The sequence below is a fragment of the Seriola dumerili genome, unplaced genomic scaffold, assembly GCF_002260705.1.
Source record: "Seriola dumerili isolate Sdu_G_001 unplaced genomic scaffold, Sdu_1.0 BDQW01000138.1, whole genome shotgun sequence".
Lineage (NCBI taxonomy): Eukaryota > Metazoa > Chordata > Actinopteri > Carangiformes > Carangidae > Seriola > Seriola dumerili.
Genome location: NW_019174393.1, coordinates 4,361,775 through 4,383,912, shown reverse-complemented (window position 1 = coordinate 4,383,912; position 22,138 = coordinate 4,361,775). Strand labels below are relative to the sequence as shown.

The 22,138-nt window shown below is 42.5% G+C and overlaps 2 protein-coding genes across 2 annotated transcripts; both read left to right on the top strand.

The window, feature by feature from the left end:
• Positions 1-15,705: 15,705 nt before the first annotated feature.
• LOC111224785 (tripartite motif-containing protein 35-like) lies at positions 15,706-18,624 on the top strand. Its single transcript, XM_022749427.1, has 7 exons — positions 15,706-15,887; positions 16,071-16,525; positions 16,655-16,750; positions 16,831-17,061; positions 17,154-17,176; positions 17,268-17,386; positions 17,568-18,624. Exons 2-7 carry the CDS (start codon positions 16,097-16,099, stop codon positions 18,110-18,112), a joined length of 1,443 nt encoding a protein of 480 aa, XP_022605148.1. The 5' UTR covers positions 15,706-15,887; positions 16,071-16,096; the 3' UTR covers positions 18,113-18,624.
• Positions 18,625-19,616: 992 nt separating this feature from the next.
• On the top strand, positions 19,617-22,077 carry LOC111224559 (TCDD-inducible poly [ADP-ribose] polymerase-like). Its single transcript, XM_022749099.1, has 5 exons — positions 19,617-20,464; positions 20,595-20,763; positions 20,908-21,099; positions 21,262-21,509; positions 21,630-22,077. The coding sequence occupies exons 1-5, from the start codon at positions 19,617-19,619 to the stop codon at positions 22,075-22,077; spliced, it is 1,905 nt and encodes a 634-aa protein (XP_022604820.1).
• The last annotated feature ends 61 nt before the right edge of the window (positions 22,078-22,138 follow it).

Sequence of the window (22,138 nt, the reverse complement as noted above, 5' to 3'; positions counted from 1 at the left end):
TGAGGGGAACCGCAGAGCTGGGCATTCAACTCCCCCGCGAGCCACTTTCACATTACACACAATCATCTGATCTATTGTTAATGTAAAAAAAAAAAACATAGAGTGGTGCGGCTTTAAGGATTTAAAAGTCTCTTTTGATCCTGACCATTTTTCAGTGGAGCTGATCAGTACAAACAGCAGCACGCTCTCTCATATAACTTACTTTAACTAGACAGAGGCACAACACCTCGGTAAAGTCGATTCCCATCACGATCCAGTCCTTGTGAAAGCACAACCTTTATCTCCTGATGAAGTTTATGGCTCTCATCTATTGAGCATGGGGTAATGAACAGTATCCCATTATGCCCATTTCATTTCACAAGAAGCTCAGTTTCATTAATAAAGCATAAGCTCTCGGTTGAATATTAATATTTATATGCCAATGCCCCAGCTAATAAAAGTAAAGAGATTTTTACTTTCCAAAGACTGTCCTCGGAAATTCCCCGTGGAATACGGTCGCCATGTTTTCTTTCTCTGTTGTTGTTGTTAGCAACTTCAGGCGAGATTATTTTTTCACATTTCCATTGTGGATAAAGCAATGTAAGTGGCGATGGTTTACCGCTAATGCGTCCAAGACTGCAGCTGCATTTGTTATTCAGGGCTTAATGCAGTATTTAATCTCCATTTAAAATCCATTTGATGCTAATTAGTCATCATACACTTTTAGCATCAGCAGTGCAATGGTGAAAACCTATTGATTAGCAAGATAATCAGACTGAAAATGGATGAATGCTGATTTATTAGCCTGATGCTTTTGTATGATAATGCGGTTCCCTCCCAAAGCAGTGATTCCTAGGGATCTTAGGACATGTCAAGTTTTGAGTTACTCTTGGGTGTCAGGCTGCGGAAGCTGCTACCAGTCAAACAAATGGAAATCTGATACAGTACAGGGTTCATTTCCCTGTGTACAATGCCTCAGAAGTTTTCCCGGCTGAATTTTAATGCGACTCCAACCAGATAAATCAAACCATGTCCTCTCCTACATTCATGTATAACCATGTCAGTGAAAGCCCCTTGTCCTGGCTGTCGTGACTTCAACACTGCGGAACTTAATTTATGACTGACAATTAATCTGAAGGAACCAAAACACTCCGGCGTGGCCAGCGGAGCATGACAGGGTTGGCGAAAACAGCCCTCGCCCAATTCGTCTCCCAGCCAACAGTCTGGCCCCCGTCGCCCAGCGTTTATCTGCCTCCATACACCCCCCCCTCCAAGAGAAAACCTCATTAATCTCTAATGGCTTAATTCTGTGTTCCCAGTATGGCCTGGGTATGTTCTCATTAATGGCTTTTTCAATCTTATGCTATAGAGCAGAAGACAGACTATAAAAAATGTCTGTTTCTTTAAAATAAATGAAAAGCGGCTCAGATTGAAAACAGAAAATGTACGTGATCCTTCTTGTGGTTATTTGATGTCGGGCGCTGCAGATAATCGAGTATGAGATCTGGTAGGAGGGATGATGACAGAAAATGAAAATGCATAAAAGCTTCAAGCGAGTCATAGTTCAAACAAAAATTAAGAACTTGTGAAAGACACTGAAAGACAAGGCCAAGTAAGTTTATAGAGGGCAAGGGATTCTCCTCTGCAGAAGAGGGGTTTGTCAGCAGTAATGGAAATATCTAAACAAACCTTTTGTCATGTCTGAGCTGTGAAGTTTCATATTTGCTAAGTGAGCAGGTTGAGAACTTCAACAACAAAAGGTCGTCCAGGAGTCGTCCAGCCTTAGAAAAAAAAAAAAACTTTTTAAAACAACACACGTTGTTCTGCTATTTTGTTCTTAACTGTTGTCGGGGTTATGGATTCTCACGCTCCCTTTTGGGGATTTGCTCTGTGGAGAAAGAAACGCAGCCTTCCATATTTCATTCCTCCCTTTCCCTCTCTAAGCAGAAAATACATTCCTCCTGATTTCCAGGGTCTCAAAGACGAGTCAACAATTCCAACTCTCAGTTGTCAAAACAACCCAGAGCCTCCAAAAGAAAAAAAGAAAAGAAAAAAAAAAGAAAGAAAGCAAGCGTGCACTTGAATGCATCTCTCACGCCTGGTACACAATAGCTGCAAGGCCAATTAATGAGCGAATCGCTGTGGAAATACTGCAGAGACAGAATGAGGACCGGAGGAAGAGAGTAGGTGAAGAAAAACTCAAATGACACATGATCAGCCCGGTTGTGTAAAAGTAACTTTGTGCCATCATTTAAAAAAGAAAAAACCAGAGCTCTGTACTCGAGCTCGCAGCGTCTCTGTGTTCCCAGCAGTCACCTTTAACAATAGGATTAGTGCCAAGCTGCGTAGCAAAAAAAAAAAAGAGAAAAAAAAAAAAAGACAGGGGAAGGGAGGATAAAAAACTGCCTGGGATCACTGCTATCACTGATGGACCCTGAGCCCCCGAGGGAGCACTCGTCTTTCTGTTTGATTTGCTCTGTCATCTAGTCTGTACCCAGTGGGCTGGAGGCTGTTTGCTTGGCATCGCGCAGCCCTCTTTTATCTGCCGATTGAGAGAAAGAAGGAAGGGAAATAGCTCTGTGACCAAACGCTGAACCTTTCCCCCCGCCGCCTCCTCTGAGGGGGGGCGGCATTGACCCGAGGACATCAGGTTTTGTGTTGCCACATACCTGCTGCCTCCCATCGCCTGTGCGATGATGGGAGTTCTCTGTGTCAGGGCTGCACAGATTCAAGCATCCGACTCGCCCCTTCCCAACGCTTTACAAAGACGACCTACCTGTGGTACTTAAGTGAATTTAGATAGAAGTCAATATCCTCATAATAAAACACCTCTGTCTCACTCCTGCTGATCACCAGTTGTCAGTGTTTGGAAGGGCCTGCAGTCCCAATCGATAAGAAAATAAATTACCGCTGGAAATCTCGCCAGAGGGCTGGGGAGAGAGGTTGAGCCACAGCTGCAATTCAACCACACTTCCCTTCCTTCCAACAACAAAAAAAAAAAAAAAAGACTGAAAAATACTTTCAGTAATGAGACAGCATCTGGGTGATAGGGACCGTATGCAAAAGTGATGGGTTCGTCTCGATTTTTTTGACTCTTCGAGGGATTTAGCAAGACAGCTAAAAGTGCCTGTGATTGGCACCGGGCCCCTCGGCCTCATTTCTCCACTTGTGGGCTTCTCTCTCCGAGTCGGCCAAGCGTGTAAACACACATCAGCTTAGCGGGCCATGGTCCTGCCCTTTGCAGGTGCTCACTGTCAATCCAGGAGGTGGTAAAGTAAATAAAAGACCATCTGACAACACAGCTCGGACCATCTGCAATCAGCACTCTGTAGACCACGGGGGTTTATGTCCGGCCTTGGTTACTCGCGTTATAGCCCTCGTACTCATCACATGCATTATTGAAAGCAGCAGAGATTTGTACCAAGTTATCAGACTTTTAATTAAACTTGAGGATTTGCTCCAGTCTACCTGCGTTATTTGATTTGCGGCGTTTGCAAAAGTTGATTTATTCCCTTTCGGTGGAGAAAATGTAATCAATCCTGATTAAACGTGACTCACTTGTTGGTAAATGAGAGGCCCGTTTATCAACTTAGAAGATTTGAATATGATACTGGGAGAAACGGGAACGTCCAGCTCAAATTACAGCCAAGACAAAGTAAACTCTGTTTAAATAGCGACTTAACTTTGATCACAATACTCTCAGCTCATTTTGATTAACATCCATTTTTAATGAAACAGCAGCAGCAGCAGCAGCAGCAGCAGCAGCAGCCTCGATGGGAATGTGCTTCAGCAGTGAACAATTTGTCATGGATGGAAATGGACATTCTTGCAAGAGATAAAGCGTAAGGATTATCCACTGCATTGCAGCACCCTGTGCTTAATGCTTGCTGAGGAGTTTTTATCTATCAACAAGGTATACCAAAGCTGTTTTCTCATTAGCAAGCATTAAATGTGGTGCATTACAGTGCAGCCTCCCAAATGGTCTCCATTATTGTAATTGGATGAGTGGGTTTATAAGTTTAACTACAAAGAAAGATCTTTTACACACTTTTTCTTTTTTAAATTTCCCCCAAAACTTCACTGAGTGTTTTTTTTTTTTTAAGATAAGCCTTTAAGTTAATTGGGGCTTGCATCAGGCATATGAATATTGATCACAGCATTAAAAATGAACCATTTTGAGCTATTTGCATTCATAAATTACATTTTATGACTGGCACCATGTGGAAAATCACCCACGCAAAGCAGCTGCAGTTGTATGTGTTTCATTTGTGTTTCATTTGGGCCAAATTTAGCCATGCAGACACAGCAGACTGCTGACCACATTGATGTCTGTATTAGATTCTCCTGTCATGCATAAAAGAACGTGTCTGGCGCAAGAGGAGCTCTGTGATTTCCACTTAATGAGGTGAGAATAGCTCCAGTCTGAGCAGGTAAGGCCAGACTGTTGACCTTTAACATCCCATAACCATCAGTCACAGGAGCCTGACAGATTCCAAACAACTGACCGAAGCACTGGCCAGATCATGCGTATCACTCACAGTGAAGAGGCTTCAGTCTGTCGGCGTGGCAGAGAGGATATCTGAGTGAATTCAATTCCCAGTTAATCTATTCTAATCTACCAGCTATTTATCTCTCTACATCGATCAAAATATATTAAAATAAGAATCTTTGACACACTTTTAATAGGAAAAAGGTATGATACCATATTTTTGACAGTTTTTATGTTTTGAATCTACAAAAAGTTTAAATCGCCCCATGTAGCTTTTGCTAAACAGCTGCTACTTGTGTAAATCACAGGATAAACACAGAGCAACTGTAGCATGAGTAGAGGAGGGTCATGAAAGTTCGCTAACATTAGCCACCATAATGTACCGGTCATACCAGACCAAGTTAGGCTGTAGCGGCATAACCGCTGTGCGTACTGGACTGTGCGAGAGTGCATTTTATTTCTTTAGCTTAATATTTGTAAGAGGAAGGTCAGGTTATTTCATCTTTCAGAAGTTACACAGACCAGCTTTAAAGTTACAGTACTATGGCTCAAAATAATATCTACGTGTGATTCGATGTTATATATCTTAAGGTGTCTTTTTCTCTCTCAGTTTTTCCACTCTTACACTCAATCGAATCTCCACTCAGCCTGCCTTCCAGCATCGTGGCACTGAGACTTTACAAGTCACATAAAAGATTCTTTTTCTCTGTATATTTATGGCCCGTTTATGAATGTTGCGAAGTACACTATCCAAAGGCCACAAACAGCTTTTTGTCGATATCGCGGCTTCATGTAACCACACGGTTATGGTCACAAGTGCAAAAACACTCAATAAGGCGTGACCTTTACAGAGGGCACGGCGTGGTCAAGGGAGGGAACATGAACAAAACAATTATCTCAGCTCGTTTCCCCTATTGCTCGCCCACCATACATCATTGTTTTATCAAAATCGAAAAAGGCCTGACTGAATACAGCTACTGAGAAGTCCTCCGTCCGCGGATCGATGGCTGATTACAGCGCCTGCTGTGGTTTAAGCACCCCTCATTGAAAGCCAAGTGCAGTCCTGCAGCAGCATGAGTCAATACAGATGGTTGCAATATTATAGGCCACATTATACTGTAGCTATCATATTAAAACAGTGCAGGCTTTAAGTCTGAGTTATTGTCTCTGGTTCATATTGAAAAGATGTGTTTCTGTTGCGAGTGCTGATATTCTGAGGAAGCAGAGGAGCCCTCTTCAAATGGATGTGACATTCATCAGATTTAGGCCATCAGAAAAGTTATTAATATTTGAAAAGAAGAAAAAAAGACGGACCACAACAAAGACTTCAAACATGGCATTGTTCCGTCTCGCCCACGCTAAAACCTGTGATTTTTCAAGTCGAGAACTCAGCCAAGCTTCAGGATAGTCTCATTATGCAACCGCTATCATCAAATGCACTCAGTCAGGGCTTCACTTGAAGAGTTTGCTGTGTCTCCTCTTCTTGAAAGGAGCCGCAGTGATAAAAAGAAGGTCTCTTATCAGTTTCTCCGCTCATTTCACAATCTGCAATTTTCTAGACTGTCTTTTTTTTTCTTTTTTTTTCCTCCTGCTTTCATAAGCACATTAAAACATGTCAAGACATAAAAGTCATTAGCCCTTGTAGTCTGACATTTAAAGGCAGCCAATTCTCTGAGTCATCTGGGGACACCATCCTCCTCCTGTAGAAATGTCGGACTAATAAGGTACAAACAGCCACCGTAATCCGGTTCAGCGTACATCTTTAAGCGTGAGAGGCAATCAATTTATTCAACCCTCTGCTATCCCGGCAACATGTCCGTGTCTCTCTATCCAAGCCTCTAAATCTTTTCTGGGTAACCTATACATAAGGGAGTTAGGAGAGGGACAGGCTGGTTACCAGGAGGAATGTGTGTTCATTTCTGTTGCTGTTGATGTTGAAAGCACAGGCTCATTTATAGAACTCAGTCATTTTAACGGGTCATGACCAGAGAATATGTCGGTGTGTATCTCCTCTGACATTCACAACAACAATCCTAACGCTGATGCAACCAAGGTCTGAGGATATTTCTCAAGTGCCAAAGTTCCTCACTTTGGGTGAGGTTTGCCAAGGACTAGGCTACGAAGAGACCACCACATATTAAATGTATTTTACAGTAGAAAACATCCAGAACATACAGCAATGTTTTGCAAGAATGAAAGAAAATATGCTATGCGCTGTAGCACGCATACACTATATGTACACACTCAGATATACATTGAAACATATAAATACACCTATCCATACGCATGCATATACATATATGCGCTTGCATACTGATCTTAGTGCTAAGCGGCAACTTCCGGGGCTGAAAAATGAAGCCAACACAGAAATATGCAGTTCCTTGAATGGCCACTTGAGGCTGGCTCCGAAAGTGAGTCAATCCCCATAGACTCCCATGTTGAAATGCCAAACTTTACAACATGAGACTCACATCACATCATCACTCATATCCCATCTCAACATCATGTGAAGGAATTTAAGATGAAAAAAACGTGAATATAGGAAGAAAAAAAGAAACACGGACACCAGTATTTTGCTATTGAGCTGATAACAAAGGGTCGCTGAGATACAGTGGAGCAAAGCAAGGTGGGATATGGTGATGTGGGTAGCGGTGTTGCTTCTGGCAGTGCAGTGTTTCTGTATCAGTCTTTGTGCGTCTCTGTGTGTGTGTTGTATGAACTGTAGTGAGGACCTTCTGAGGTGCTGCCGACTGCCCAGATTACAGGATTACTGCTGTCGCAGACTGTTCAACACCTTTAATTCAGGCGAAAGCTCCAATCCTGTTTCTGGCAACAGGGATTTGTATCATTCAAATCCTCCCTGTGGCTAAGATAAAAAATATTAATCTAATCTCGCAGAATTGTCACTGGCTCAAATCACTCTGATGTGTGCAGCCCCAGGAATGTTAATTAACGCTCAGGTCACAGAAAGTCCTATCAGGAAAAGCAGGGTAAATATTTGAACCATTGGAGATGTGTTTGATTTATCTACCAAGACCCACAGTCTCAAAAAGAGAGAACACCTCATGTATCTTTAAAGTGGCATCTGTATTCTGCTACTGTTGTGTCCAGGTCATGGCTATCAGGTCGTTTATCAAACGAATTATGTGCATCACACACTCTGTGATGTGTTGTCTTGTGCTTTTATCACCCCCAGAAGGAACACAAACTGATAAACACACACACAAGTACACACATAGAGGACTTGTAGGGGGCAATGGGGGATTCTGCAGCCTCCATCCAGCAATCCATATCTCATATTTGCCCCCAACATAGAGCAATCAGGGGCGGGGTATCCGTCTCCCAGATCAGCTTTTAATGTGCACTATCACGTGATGGAGGCCCTTTGGGTGTCATGCTGGCAGGGCAAGCACATCCATCTAAGCCCTAAAGAGACCCTGGCCTCCCTTCAGTGGATGATGTGAAGGGAAGCCCCAGGGCTCGTTCCTCGTTCCTGGAGAACAAAACCACATTCAGGCTTTTTTTTTTCTTTCTTTTTTTTTTTTTGCTCCACTTATTAAAACGGGATTCTGATACACCAGATAAGTCCCACCATGATGCAGGTGATGATTAGTTGAAGCCCGAACGTTCGGTGGGCTTCGAGCTTGACGATGACGACGGCGCTCTGAGATCCCTGGCTTCAGCCCCCGCAGCCTATCATGTCGTGCCACAGCTCATTTGACACATCGCTGGTGACAGGCGGCTGTGGCTTCAACTAAGCCAAATGACCCACATAGAGATGGTCAGCGCGTGGTCCTCCCGGTTGCCACGACAGCCTCACGGAGCCATCGAAAAAAGACCCAACTTACGGGTCTACGATTTCATCTGTTTTAATCTAATTCTGATTTTCTTTTTTCTTTATGAATCTTCAAGGAACGACAGCAATTCCATTAAGATCCAGTGTCTCCCATTCAAGATGACATGAAATGGTGAGAAGATGAAGAAAAAAAAAAAAAAAAGTAATACGTAACTCAATTCCAGCAGAAAATGATTGCGAGCAATTCCCTGACACGGGCACCATTTCCTGACTCTCTCTATACCACTTTTGATAGCAGAGCAGAGAGAAAAAAGAAAGAAAAAAAAAAAACCTAATAAAGATTTGGGTCATCACAGACAGCAGATTCATCCGGCTAAAACAAAATTGTCATCACTCTGCTTTGCTGAGCTAGAGTTTAAAGGGACGGGAGGAAGCCAGGAGGGGAAATGGGTTAGCAAAGAGATAGAGAGAGCAGCTGCGTTGTGGTGTATTGCGCTGTCCCTGTCAGACCGGGCTTATTGAATTGATGTCACTCCTTTAAACTCTCAGTGGGATGGGTCGCTGTGTTCAGGTGTGTGTGTGTGTGTGTGTGTGGAAGGGAAGGAGACAGGGAGGGAAACACTGATAACTGTGGGTTTCCTGTGAATCTGGAGGGCCTGGCGACCTTCCAGAGACTCAAGGAGCCTCTCCAATAAAATCAAGTGTACTTCCAATTCTGTACACAAATGTGTTGGGGTGTTTAAGTGTAGGTTTTCGCTGCATGCACGTTCATGTGTGGGTGTGGGTGAGCAACATGCAAGTGTGTCTTTGGAGTCAACTCCGTCCCACACACTCCACTCCGAAAACACTAGCAGGGAAAATACTTTAACTACATCACACATGCTTTGCAATCTGTGAGGTCGTTGCCAAAGGTTTCTCAGTCATTACCAAAGAGAAAAATCAATATGTGACCAGAAAAAAAGGGTTCCTGGTCTTTGGTGAGAGTACCTTGCAAGCTGTAGTGAAATTGTGCATTTAATCCAATTTATATGGAGCACTCAATTCATGTGTGAAAGGAGAGACGAAATGAAAGCATCCTCTGATGAAATGGATGTGCAGTATTTCCCTTTGACGACGACAACGGAGCTCGCTGCTCACGAGTCACGATGTGGAGAGCATGAAAATGATTTGTCAGTGCGTCACAAGTATTTTAATCTGAAAAGATCAAATATTGATATGGCAGAAAGTATATGATTCAGTCCTGGTGCCCTTGTCCTCTCTCTCTCCCTCTGTCTCTCTGGTAGCAATTACAATTATGACTAAACTTGGAGATTAATCTTATGTCTTCTCCACACTACGCCACCGACTCAGCTTGCAGCCAACTGACTGTAATCTTTTTATTTTACTGCAGGAATTTCATCTTCAGTGGAATGTTAAGTGTGTGGTTAAAGTCAAAAAGCAAAGTAGGACACTTGTCTCAGATTACGATCTTTCAAAATTGGATATACTTACGCACAATGCAGCTTGACTCAAAAGTGCTACTTGATATAGTGCTAACGTTGACATGTCGTCATACTGAATAATGATCCCACATTTTATAAAGGTAGATTATCTATATTAATACTAATATGCTTATACCGAAGAATTCAATCCACAGAGAAATGCACACAGCCTGTATTCAGAAATTGTGTCTTAAAACGAGCCATCAGGATTTCTGTAACTTTATGATGTCACAACAAGCAGTCACTGTCCTCAGCCATGCCCCCAGCCCAGCCCACCTGGACCCACCAGCCAACCCTGGAGGATTTGGTTTCTCTGAGTGTTTACCTGACTTCTGCTATATTTTTATTTGATCACTCAGAAAACAGTCAGCCAATCAGAGGAGAGGCTCAGAGACTCTCTTCTGATTGGCTCACCACTGCTCACCGCTGTTTTTGCGAGAACATCAGAGAGAAGCCAGAGAGAGAGGATGTAAAACTACACTGAGATGGTTTTTGGATCTTAAAACCTCAAATATATCTCCTCATGCATATCAACACTTCAAATGAAACACTGTAAAAGTTTAAAATATGGGACCTTTTAAGTTAATTTTGGCAATTGCATATAAAGTCCAAGCTATGGAGCGAATGGATGCAAATTCATCCTAGAAGATGAGAAGTGAGGCAAAAGGTTACACCTTAAGAAATGTGTGCTGAAGGAGGCAGACCTCAATTTATGTATCTTTGGAGACAAGATAACCTTGCAGGGCAGCTGGATTTCTTCCATAACCCAACTAGTGTATACAGAGTAATTTCTTTAGGACCAGTGTCTAAGTCCATAGGTGGGTTTGAAAGAGAATGAATGACCCACGGGGTGATTTCAATTTATAAAATATATTAAAACATTTCAGAAAACAAAAATAAAAGTTTCCTTTCTAGACTGAGCTATAATGTTGCTTATCAGGTAGACACTGTACTCAATGCATTCAGTGCAAAAATGAATCTTTTTCACAGTGCTTCCTCGGGTTAACCCATAAACATGAAAATAAAACAGAAGGAAAAGAAAATGTATCTTAGGTGTAAGAGTTCAGGATTTCTTTAGTTTGTTCATCCGAGTTCACTTTTGTTTCCTTGCTGCGAACCATTTCTGCTAAATTCAGTCACACAGATTGATGTCAAGTCAGTTTCAGTTCTAAAGTGCACTTAGTTGTGGCAGAAGTCACGAAGTGAGATGTGGGCTTTTAATATTCCTACCACACTGGTGTGCTCGAGTGATGAGATTGAAGAAATGAAGGGTCTCGTCCTCAGGCAAAAGGTGATCTCTGTCCAACTCCTTGGGTTAAGAAGGAAATCCTGTTGAAGGGTGGCTCGCCATCTCGCTCGTCAGGAATAATCCAAAATCCAAATCTAAGGCTATTTCCAGTTGTGTAAAACAAGGCAATGAACTAATATTGAGTCATCACGGTCTAATTCTCTATGGCCATAATGAATATCAAATCAAATTTCACTGTGAGACAAAAGTAAATAACTGAATGAATTGCTATTATTTTTAACTGTACAGCATTTCCATATGTGGGATATTTTATCCCCTTGGAAATAATATTACAGAACCAAAATTTCTTCTGGGTTACACTTGCCAGCGAGAATCCATTTTGCTAATCTCCAAGCTATTTACTTGTCTGAACCAAAGTGGTTTGATCCAATAAGCTTCCTATAAGGAAGGAACTACTGGCGGCTACAGGTGTGACGACAGCTGGAGGCGACTGCTTGTTAACAACAATGAAGATAGAAGTTAGACGTTAGTGTCGACGATGCTACAGCATCAATACTGAGGAGTATTTCGTCATTGAAAGAAGAGCAGAGAACGACACTGAAGGCTTTACTCGATGGAAAAGATGTCTTCACTCTTCTCCCGATAAGAGTTTGATTTACCAACTGGCTCCACTTGTAGCGAAGATGCAGAATCTGATTGGTTGAAGTGGCCCGTGCAAGACTATGACAGATCCAATCACCTACCAAGTATTCTTTTAAAGCTCCTGCTCTTTTTCAAAGTGTTTCCAACGAAGCTTTCCCAGATGGTTCTGTGTAACAAACCATCTGGCGCATCAGGTTAGAGACGAGAAGAAGAGAAGAGGGATCTAGAGGACAATAACTGAAAGAACTTGAATTCCTGATGAGTTGAGATGATTTCAGAAACTAAGCTGTCGCACAAACACAGCACAGTCAAACTCCAAACACACACACAGTTCAATGGGTTCATTGCTTGCTAGCTTCAGCTAACACTTGTACAGTTGGGAAATTGTGGAATAAACACATTGACAAACATGCAAACAATCACATTCACGAGAGTAAAAAGAGGTGAAAATTCATGCGGCGTTCAAACTGAATGCAAATTTGGAGGTTTAAAAATGCTAAATCCTGTTGCTACTGTTAGCCGCTTTTAGCATAAGTTTGAAGCTGCTATAGTCAATATTTTTATATTTACAATGGATATAATGACCATGTCTAATATTAAAGGAGTCACATATAGTGATGAACAGACAGAGCCATCAGAGCATTATCCCTCAACTCCACTGTTCCTATCAATAAATACAAATTTAGCTACAGAACTCCAGATATTTCCCTCGGGAGTAGCAGGAGACCAAAAACAACTAAAAGGAGAGTGAATATTGGACTGATATTGAAGTGGTCAGACACATTACTCTAAAAGAATACTAATGTTGTTATAAAATAGCATCTTTGCTACAAATAAAAAGTCAAAAAGGTGGATGATAGTGTTGTGTTGGTGACTTAATTTGTTCAAAGCCACCAGTTACAACTTATAAACTGTTTTTAAAGTTGCATTATGAGGAAGTGGAAATAACATGAAATACTTTACTATCTTTGTCGCAGAAAACTAAGCAGGTGTGTAAGCATACAGCCGGTCATGAAGTGGAGGGGACTCTGGGGAGAACTATACCTAACACCATCAATCCATAAAATAAAACCTCTCTCTCTCTTTCATTCCTCCTTCATTTCTTCCTCTTACGGCCTGTCGTAAATCACCGGATTTAGTTCACTTTTTATCGTCCAGCTTAACTGCATAGCACAGCTGAGTAATAGACTATTGACTTTTTGTCACATATTTGCAAGTATAGGCTTGTACAAGGGTGAAATAAATATGAAACTGTTATGCTCCACTGATAATGTTTTAAATGCACCTTCTCAGCTGCAGTCATCAATACTTTCCCTTAAAAAGAAGAAGCTCCGCGCACTGACGGCATTTGCACTTCAGCTTTTCGTCAAAGCGGTGTCAGACAGGCCCTGATGCTCTCTGTAAAGTAAAGCATCAGGCGGTGAGATAGGTCTGACTGGGGCTGTCTCTGCTGTGTGTTAGCCTGCCTGTCCTCATTAGATGGTGAGAGACTGACACGCCACCAACACCCCCCTCCTTTCCCTTTCCCCTTCAGCCCAGATGAAGCCCTGCGAACACTTGCTGGGTGTGAGCAATAATGAATCACTATTAGCCTGGGTCACAATGGCTGACAACCAATTTACAGGCTAGGAGAGGCCGCAGACAGTGACATTCAGGTAAATGTGAGCGTTTAACGGCTTTATCCTGAGGTAACAGGTATTTTTCAAAGCCTCCGTGATGGGCGGCTAAGATAAATCACACCTTATCTCCTCATATTTGTCTCTTTACCTCGAGTCATTTTGATGCAAAACAGTTGCACTTCTGCAAGAATTTCAGCATCTTTTGGCACCAGCGGACTTTTCCATAAGTGTGTAAATACTGACATCTAGTGGTGTCAAATAATTACAACAACAGGGAAACTAATACTGGTTTTATTCAAAGGTAGAAAGTATTTTATGCCCTCAATAAGCTGGATGCTTCTGAGACTAAGACTGCAGTCAAAGTCACATATCCTCTTATATCAATATTTCTTATTATATAGAGTATATTAACACAGTAGGTTCACAAATTCCACGAAGCATTTAAACTTATATTATAATTGAACTAATTTTAATGCATGAGATAAAGCATGAAGTAGGCTTGTAAAGACATTATATGTAATTTATGATTTCCTCCTCTAAATAGCAAAGTAAAATGCTTTATCGCCCAAATAAAACGGAGCTCAGCATGTCTTTAAAAGCTCTGAGTCATTCTGGGAGGGAAGTGAAGAAATTAACAACGAGAGCATCTGCTGGAAACTCAAATCCTCCTTTATGGATGACAAACAGACCATCTGTGTTTCCAGTCTCATGTCAAGAAAGCATAGAGGACATGAGGAGAAGAGAATAAGGCTCAATTAAAAGTAACTTTCAGAAAAACTTGACTTTATGCTCAAGTTCCTCTTGAAGGTGACAGGATGGGACAAGCTCAGTACAGGCTACTCCATCAGTCAAGAGGTAAAACTGCCGGTTTTCATGTCAGTAAAATCTCCTCCTGCAGCTCTGAGTCAAAATATAATATTATATATGTAAATTTTAGATCCCTACTTTTTCACAGCTGAGGGAGCTATAAAGTAAATGTAACCAAACTCATTAAGTATCATATTATTGCACAAATAGCACAGCCAATAAATTATGCATAAATATTACATTAATTAAATCCAATGTAATCAAAAGTAGTGAAAACTGAAAAAGCATATTATCATAACGGGATGACAGGTTAGGTTAAATATGAAGCTAAAATTCTAAAACTGTTTAATTAATTATAGCTTTAATTATTACAGTAACATTAATTCATTTTTTTCTGGCAAACATCAGTGGCCATGTTTGTTTTCCCCACATTTCTGCGAACAGCCCTCGATGTCCTGCATTTAAATGCAAAGCTGCAAGGAGGATCTGTGGATGTGGTGACTTGCTATAACTCACTATAACTCAGGTGATTATAGGTGCTGACCTGATGAGTCCAGGGCTCTAATCAGACTCCAGGGAGACACAGCATGTTATCAGGCCTCAGCTCACTGATGTCAAACGTTCCTGATGAAGAGTTTCTGCTACCTTTTTAAGTTAATGAAGTTACAATCACCGTGTGGTGGTCGGGTACAACCGCACTGCAAAGTAGACAGAATAAAAAATAAAGATAAATAGACTCTGCACACTGATGCTCTGAGGTTGCGCAAGACATTTATCACAGAGTAAGAACCCTAGTGAGCAGACTCCATTTTTCTCTGTCTATTAGTTGTTGTTCTTTGGACTTTGGAGAATAGAAATAGCAACAAATACAAAGAAAGCCATGTTGGACAGTTACAGCAAACTGTACAATAAGTGTCCTGGGAGACACGGAGAAATGCCTGAGAGTGACTAAGGACTTTACAACAGACTTGACAAATGGTACATTTACAGGGAAGTTTTCTTATTAGCATTTTAATTCAGTTAAATGATATGAGCATAAATTTGAAAGCAGCATAGTACAAACTGCTGTACTGAATATACATAGTGGGCATGTAGACGACTGACTGAACAATGAACCTTTCATAATAAGTGAAAACTGAATTTGCAAAGTGAGTACATTGCTGCTGGACTACATAGGAAAATACTTGGAAAACATTTAGCTGCAGTTTACCACTAGATGGCATCATATGCTGAGAGCTCCAAATACATCATAGAGACAAATGAGAACAGGCTGCAGATGTGCACCGCACATGATTATTCAATATTTCATGATGAGTGTATTTTCTCTAACTGTATTGCATTATTTAAGATCTAAGCTATTACCTAGACCAGTTGTTCCCAACCTCTCAGGCTTGCGAATCATGAAGACTTAAGATGAATCTACTTTCGTGAAGTGATGAACAGTTCAACAACAGACTATATATTTTTGATTTTCAAAAAGTTTTTAGAGTGTTCTTTTCATTTTTAGAGCCCTAATCACATGACTCCATTCTGTGTTTCACAAGAAATAAGCAAAAATTATATTAAAAAAAATAATAAAAATAAAATAAAAAAGAGAAAAACAACTTAATTTTGTGTTAACACTATTATTTGTATTTGTTGACCCTTTAATCATCTGCAACCCTTCATATTTCTCTCCCTCAGTTGGGAATCATGGAGTAAGTTGAGGGTTAAAATGCCTGCTCTGCCTCTCAGACTCCGCCTCCTTCGGGTGACTCAGCATAACAGGAAGTAGGAAGTGCTCCCAGTTAGATACGCATTTCTGTCACAGGACCTTGGTTGTCAGGTATGTTTGGCTCTAACTCTTCTAATATGAAACTGGCAGTGGCTCAGTTTGCATCTAAAGGCTTTTAACACTGGTTTGTGTTCAGTTGTCTTCACAGGGTGCAGTAAATAGACTGCAAAGCAATAGATTGTCAGCAAGGGCTTCCCCTGTGTTTGATCACCTTTGCCTTACTTTCGTTTTCAGAGTAAATCAGGAGCTAAAGTGTCGGAATGGCAGGCAGGCTCTCGCTCCCAGAGGTCGACCTCTCCTGTCCCATATGCTGTGAAATCTTCAGGGACCCGGTGGTCCTCAAGTGCAGCCACAGCTTCTGTGCACCCTGTCTGCAGCAGTACTGGACTCCGGCACGGGGCCGAAGCCGTGACTGCCCTCTGTGCAGAAGCCAGAGCGTGGATGATCCCGTGCCCAGTCTCACCCTGAAGAACCTGTGCGAGTCGTACGTCAGCCTGGAGAGCGAGGAGCTGGAGGAGAAGGCAGGAGAGTTGTACTGTGATCCGGGGGAGATGTGCCCACTTCATGGAGAGAGGCTTAAGCTTTTTTGCCTGCCGGACAAGGAGCCCATCTGTGTGGTTTGCCACACCTCAAGGAAGCACAAACAGCATGACTGTTGCCCTGTCAGTGAGGCTGTAGTGGATGTGAAGGTAAATCCTTCAAAATAAAACCAAACAAAGGTGGAGTAATGATATACTTCATTATGAGTTCCCTGAAAAGCTGTTATGAGCCTGAAGTTAAGGGGCCATCAAATAACTTTCTCTTAATTATCTACTCAGGAGAGAATGAAGTCAGTCCTCAGCTCATTGCAGGAAAAGAGGGATGCATTTGACAAAATGAAGAAAAACTATGAAGACACTGTGGAACACATTCAGGTGACATTTCATACAAACATCCCATTTACAGGCCGTGCCGTGTCCTTTCCAAGTCTTGCTTATGCTGGTTTTAATTTCAGGTCCAGGCTCAATTCGTGGAAAGACGGACCCGTGAGGAGTTTGAAAAATTTCACAGCTTCCTTCAAGCGGAGGAGGCAGCCAGGATGGAGGCGCTGAGGAGGGAGAAAGAGGAGAAAAGTGAAGAGATGAGGCAGAAGATTGAAGAAATGGAAAGAAACATAATGTCCGTGTCTGCATCCATCAAGGACCTGGAGGAGGAGATAGCTTCAGACGGCATCTCTGTCCTTCAGGTGAGTCTGCAAATGTTCGATATGTGAACACGTGCATTGATACCTGCATTAAAAAAAGGCTCTGAAAAAGTGAATTTGCCTTTTTTTTCCAGAAATGCAAGAGGACCCTGGCAAGGTGGAAAAAGCTTTTATATTTTAAACTTTTGTTTTTCTTCTCTTTCATAACATGAGACATAAATAGCATATTCTTACTCTGTTTTCTGCAGAGCTAACTGTCCAGTTGAAGATCCAGTTATGGCTCCAGGAGCACTCATAGATGTGGCCCAATATGTGGGCTGCCTGGCGTTCCATGTGTGGGAGAAGATGCATGAAATCATCAAATACAGTGAGCACATACTGTAGCTTACTTTTCAGGCCACAGTGAGGTTTTATTCTTTAAAGTTTGAGCTGCAGTTTCGCTCCCCTTCGTGGATTCCCAAGGTGGAGGAAAGGGTTGTGATTTTTGAATGAGATACAGTCAAAGTGTCTAACTGCAGACAGCTGACAATCTGCCATGTTTTCTTCAGCCCCAGTGATTCTAGACCCAAACTCTGCCGCCCCGTGGCTCATCTTGTCAGACGACCTCAGCAGCGTCAGTGACAGTGATGAGAAGCAGAAACTGCCCGACAACCCGGAGAGGTTCAACCCCGACACAAGCGTGCTGGGCCACGAGGGCTTCGCCTCAGGCAAGCACGCCTGGGACGTCAACGTGGGAGATAACACGGCATGGGTCGTCGGCGTGGCTAAAGAATCTGTCAAGAAGAAAGAGAAAGTGTCTTCGGTGCTGGTGAACGGCTACCTGTGTGTGTACTTTTACCACAAAATGTACTTCGCAGGCACGTCTCCACTAACACGACTTGGCTTGAAGAAGAACCCGCAGAGGATCAGAGTGCTGCTGGACTGTGACAAGGGCAGGGTGTCTTTCTACAACCCGCATGACAACACACACATCTACACGTTCAAGCACAGCATCACCGAGAAAGTCTTTCCCTACTTCTGGGTGGGCTGTCAGCAGTGTCCTCTGACAGTTGAACCAAAGGAGCTCTCAGTGAAGGCTGATGTGTATTGTTGAAATAACATTTCAGCTTCACAACTCCGTGCGCAAAAAAAAAAGAAGAGGAGCATTTCTGAATTTCACATATTATGAGGAGAACACTCAGAATCTGAAATCAAATGGCATCATATCTGCTTATCTTTCCTGGTTCAATAAAATGTTTTTTTCAGAATAAAATAAAACGAATGCCTTATCTGTATATTTAAAATGAAGTGAAATGAACTTTAAAGAAATAGTGGGGACTTATGTAGTGCAGGGTTAGAGATGTTAAACAGAATGTGGCAGCATAGAGTTTAACTTGTTTTTGTACTTTGGTGCATTGTAACCTTGAAAAAAAGTACTTTTATTTTTAAAAACTTTAATTTATGTATTCAACTTTGCATAATGATTTTGCCTTTGCATGTCAAAGTCTGAATGCCTTTTTTTTCTTTTTTTGAGCCCAGCCCTGTTTATATCTACTAATTTGTTTCACACATTAAATAGCTTTATGTGAATACACTAATGATGTCATTGAAATTACAAATAAAGAATTTTCAAATATCGTGACTTCCCTTGATTTCTGTGCAACATGCAAGTCCCTCTTGTGGTCTAGACATTCTGGCCTCGACTGAAACAATGAATGGTTGTTTTAAGTATGAACCCTCTCACCTTACAGTGGCAAGTAAGTGGTCAAAAAGACTCCAATGAATGAAACTCAATGAAAGAAATTGAAATGTGTGTGATGGATACGCACCAAGCAGCAGGCACATTCAAAATTTCTTCAGGAATTATAATTATTTAAATTTAGGAGTTTATTATGTAATTTATTTATTATTTACTTCTCTTTTTTTTGCGTTTCTTGGTTCTGTAACAGCATTTTGAACCCCACCCACTAAACCTCACCGGCTCCTCTCTGCTTAATCGATGTGCAAATCTTCAGTCTTCTTCCCTGAGGAACTCCACAAACTCACTTTCATTCATTTTCCCACCGCCGTTGATTTGTATGAAGCTGCTTTTTCATCCAGCGAGGTGACTCAACAGCGTTACAGGCCTGAGCAGGACAGCAGGTAATGTTTGACACTTATCAACGTGTTCATCAGTTTTATTTTTATTTTATTTTATTTTTTTTTTAGCTGCAATGCTAATAATGCGTGTAGCTAAAGGCTGAGATGAGAATGTGTTTCAAATTCTTAATTCTCTAAAAACGTAAGGTTAGGGTTTTTACTGGAGGTTGAGAAAAGTTACATTTACATAAATTATGAGCTCCAGTGGATGGTCATCAATACAGAACCTAAAATATGAACAGAATATATAAATGTTATTTACTGTAATTTATGAAATATTTTCCTCCTCGAGATAACATGGCTCAGCTTAATTCTTTACTGTTTACTATTTCAAATGCTACTGATAAAACTGGTGAAATTAGTGCAACACTTATTGGGGTTAACTAGCTTAATCTAAACCCATTTAACTTTTAACTTCCACCATGTTCTTCATACCGGCTTACTAAAAATGAACTGTTAAAAAAAAAAGGAAGTTCAAGATGGCTGATGTTGCATCCCTCAAAGGAAAGAAGAGAAAGATGGCACTCAGTGTTTTAGAGCTCCCATCCAAATCCTCCATAGTGACCTTACTGAGCCCGTCCCTCCTCCTCCTGGAAATCCCTGCTGACACCAACACCAGTCTCCCAGTATGGGAGGCCGTGAGATCCCAGCAGGTTGACGTCGCCTGGAGTGTCAATCCCTACAGCATCAGCGTTCATTTAACCCCTATGACCCCTAAGCAGGGGAAGGGTACAACTTCCAGCAAAAGTGAGAGCACTCCCAATGTCGTACAGACCTCAGCGCTTTCTTCTGGCATCCTGCAGCCTCAGACGTTCGTCCAGTCCATTGCGCAGCAATCTGGGCCCTCCCAGACGGTCCTGCTCACCTTCTCCCAAAACAGCACCCAATTGTCACCATGCCCTCCAGGTCAACCACAGAAAATACCTCCAAACCATAAGCCGGCCACCTCCCTCATCGTCTCCCTGCCTCTCATCATCACCCAACCCCAGCCTGCCAGTCAGCCCAGCGCCACTACCAAGAAGTCGGCCCTACCCGTCACCCAGACCCCAACAACCATGCCCACCAAGCTGCAATCCCCATCCAAAGCACCCGTCCCCTTTCCTTTCCACACGAGGAGCCTCTGTGACATCCAGATCTGCGACGACTTCCTCTTAAGCTTGTGTCGTTCAGGGAGGAAGTGTAAGATGCACCACACGCCCTACCCATTTCATTGGCAGCTGTGGTCCATGACCAGACATCAGTGGATCGACATCTCCCCTCGCTCTCAGGTCTTACTAGAAAGGACCTATTGCAACATTGAACAAGACTTGATTTGCATGAAGGATGGGTGAGTAAGAGGGAAAATCTGAAGTTAGCTTCACTGCATGTTACTATTTTATGGTATAATGTCCCTAAATGCAAAACAAAAGTTAGTGGGTTCTGATTGGAATCTCCTTTTTGTGCTTTAAATCATGTAGAGATATGCGCTACAGACTGAACTTTGACTTGATGGAGTTGGACGACCCATCGAAGTACGACGGAGTGAGACGACTGACCAACTCTGACAGTCCGCTCAGGAACCCTTACTTTCCCAGCAAATGGAAAATCTACTGGTGGAACAGCTTTAACTGGGAACAGTACAACAAGGTGAATGCTTTTTTCTTTTTCTCTTTCTCTCTAATTTAGTTTTTTTCATTTCCCTCATCACTCCATGACGCATTTAGGGCCTTTCTAAGACATCGAGTTGTACCCAGCAGCTCCTTGTTCACTGATTGGTTCATCTCTTCGTAGAACGTCTCCACCTTGCTCCTGAAGAAGATGAGTGAAAAGGAGCCCGAGTGCTCCTTCTACATCAGCTCACAGGAGTACAAGCTGGACTTCACCACCATGACCCAGACCAACATCACCACAGGGTTCCAGAGAGACGTTCGCTGCAGACCGGTCTACCGCTCCCCTGATTCCATGCACCCTTACCTGCAGTTAGTAACCCAGATCTTTTCACTGTCTCTCATATTAACCGCTCTAATTCAGATGAACAGCAAAGGAAAGCTGTTTGTAAGTCCTTTAAAATTGCTCTCACATCTCCTCTTCTTCACATTAATATCCTCCCCTCCTCTACTCCCCACACTCAGGACAGAAATCCAGACTGACCCCACTGAGCCTGCTAGTGGGGCAAACTTCAGCGTCAACCCCCTGGAGGAGTTCACTTCCTGGTATCCTCCGGTGTGGTGTCTGGCCTCAGAGGAGGACTACAGCCTGGTAGACGTTCCGGCGGGGACGCAGGCCTACCGGAAGGTCCAAAGTCTCTTCTATGAGAGCCTTCCCGAGACCAAGGTGGACATCATCAGCATTCAGCAAGTTCAGAATGTCCTCCACTGGGACAAGTACCAAAGGTGCAGCTGCTGTTTGTGTCTCTTTGTCTTGTCTTCTCATGTTTGTTGTCCAAGACTATTAAAATCCATCCGTTTTGTGCTGCATGATGATGTGTAAAAGTATCTCCGTCGTCATTGCAGGCACAAGGCGCACATGCAGAAGCTGCACAACACGTCTAAGGGGCCTCTGGAGAGACATCTCTTCCACGGGACGACCAAAGACGCCTCAGAAGACATCTGCCACAACAACTTCGACCCTCGCTTGGCCGGAGTCAACGGAACCTCTTTGGGGTTTGGCTCCTACTTTGCCACAACTGCCTCCTTCTCCTACAACTTCTCAGCCAAGGGGGGGTCGGATCAGCTTCGCCACATGTTCCTGGCTAAAGTCCTGGTGGGGAAGGTGAGTGTCGGGAGGGCCATGTACCGCCGCCCCCCAGCGCTCACCTCCAAGACAAGGAAGTACCGTCTCTATGATACCTGCGTGGACAAATTAGACAAACCCACCATGTTTGTAGTTTTTGATAGCTGTCAGTGCTACCCATACTACCTGATCAAGTACACTGACCTACCCAAAGAGATTGATATTTGATGATACCAGAGGCGTTCGGTGATGTTAACTGTTCAACCATAAAGTGTCGAAGGTGTCCAGT

Excerpts from the sequence above, each read along its gene's own strand:
- LOC111224785 (XM_022749427.1), top strand. The coding sequence starts at position 16,097 with ATGGCAGGCAGGCTCTCGCTCCCAGAGGTCGACCTCTCCTGTCCCATA. Across the intron at positions 16,751-16,830 it reads ACACTGTGGAACACATTCAG|GTCCAGGCTCAATTCGTGGA; the intron begins GTGACATTTCAT and ends TTTTAATTTCAG. Across the intron at positions 17,387-17,567 it reads GCATGAAATCATCAAATACA|CCCCAGTGATTCTAGACCCA; the intron begins GTGAGCACATAC and ends TGTTTTCTTCAG.
- LOC111224559 (XM_022749099.1), top strand. The coding sequence starts at position 19,617 with ATGGCTGATGTTGCATCCCTCAAAGGAAAGAAGAGAAAGATGGCACTC. Across the intron at positions 20,465-20,594 it reads TTGATTTGCATGAAGGATGG|AGATATGCGCTACAGACTGA; the intron begins GTGAGTAAGAGG and ends TAAATCATGTAG. Across the intron at positions 21,510-21,629 it reads CACTGGGACAAGTACCAAAG|GCACAAGGCGCACATGCAGA; the intron begins GTGCAGCTGCTG and ends TCGTCATTGCAG.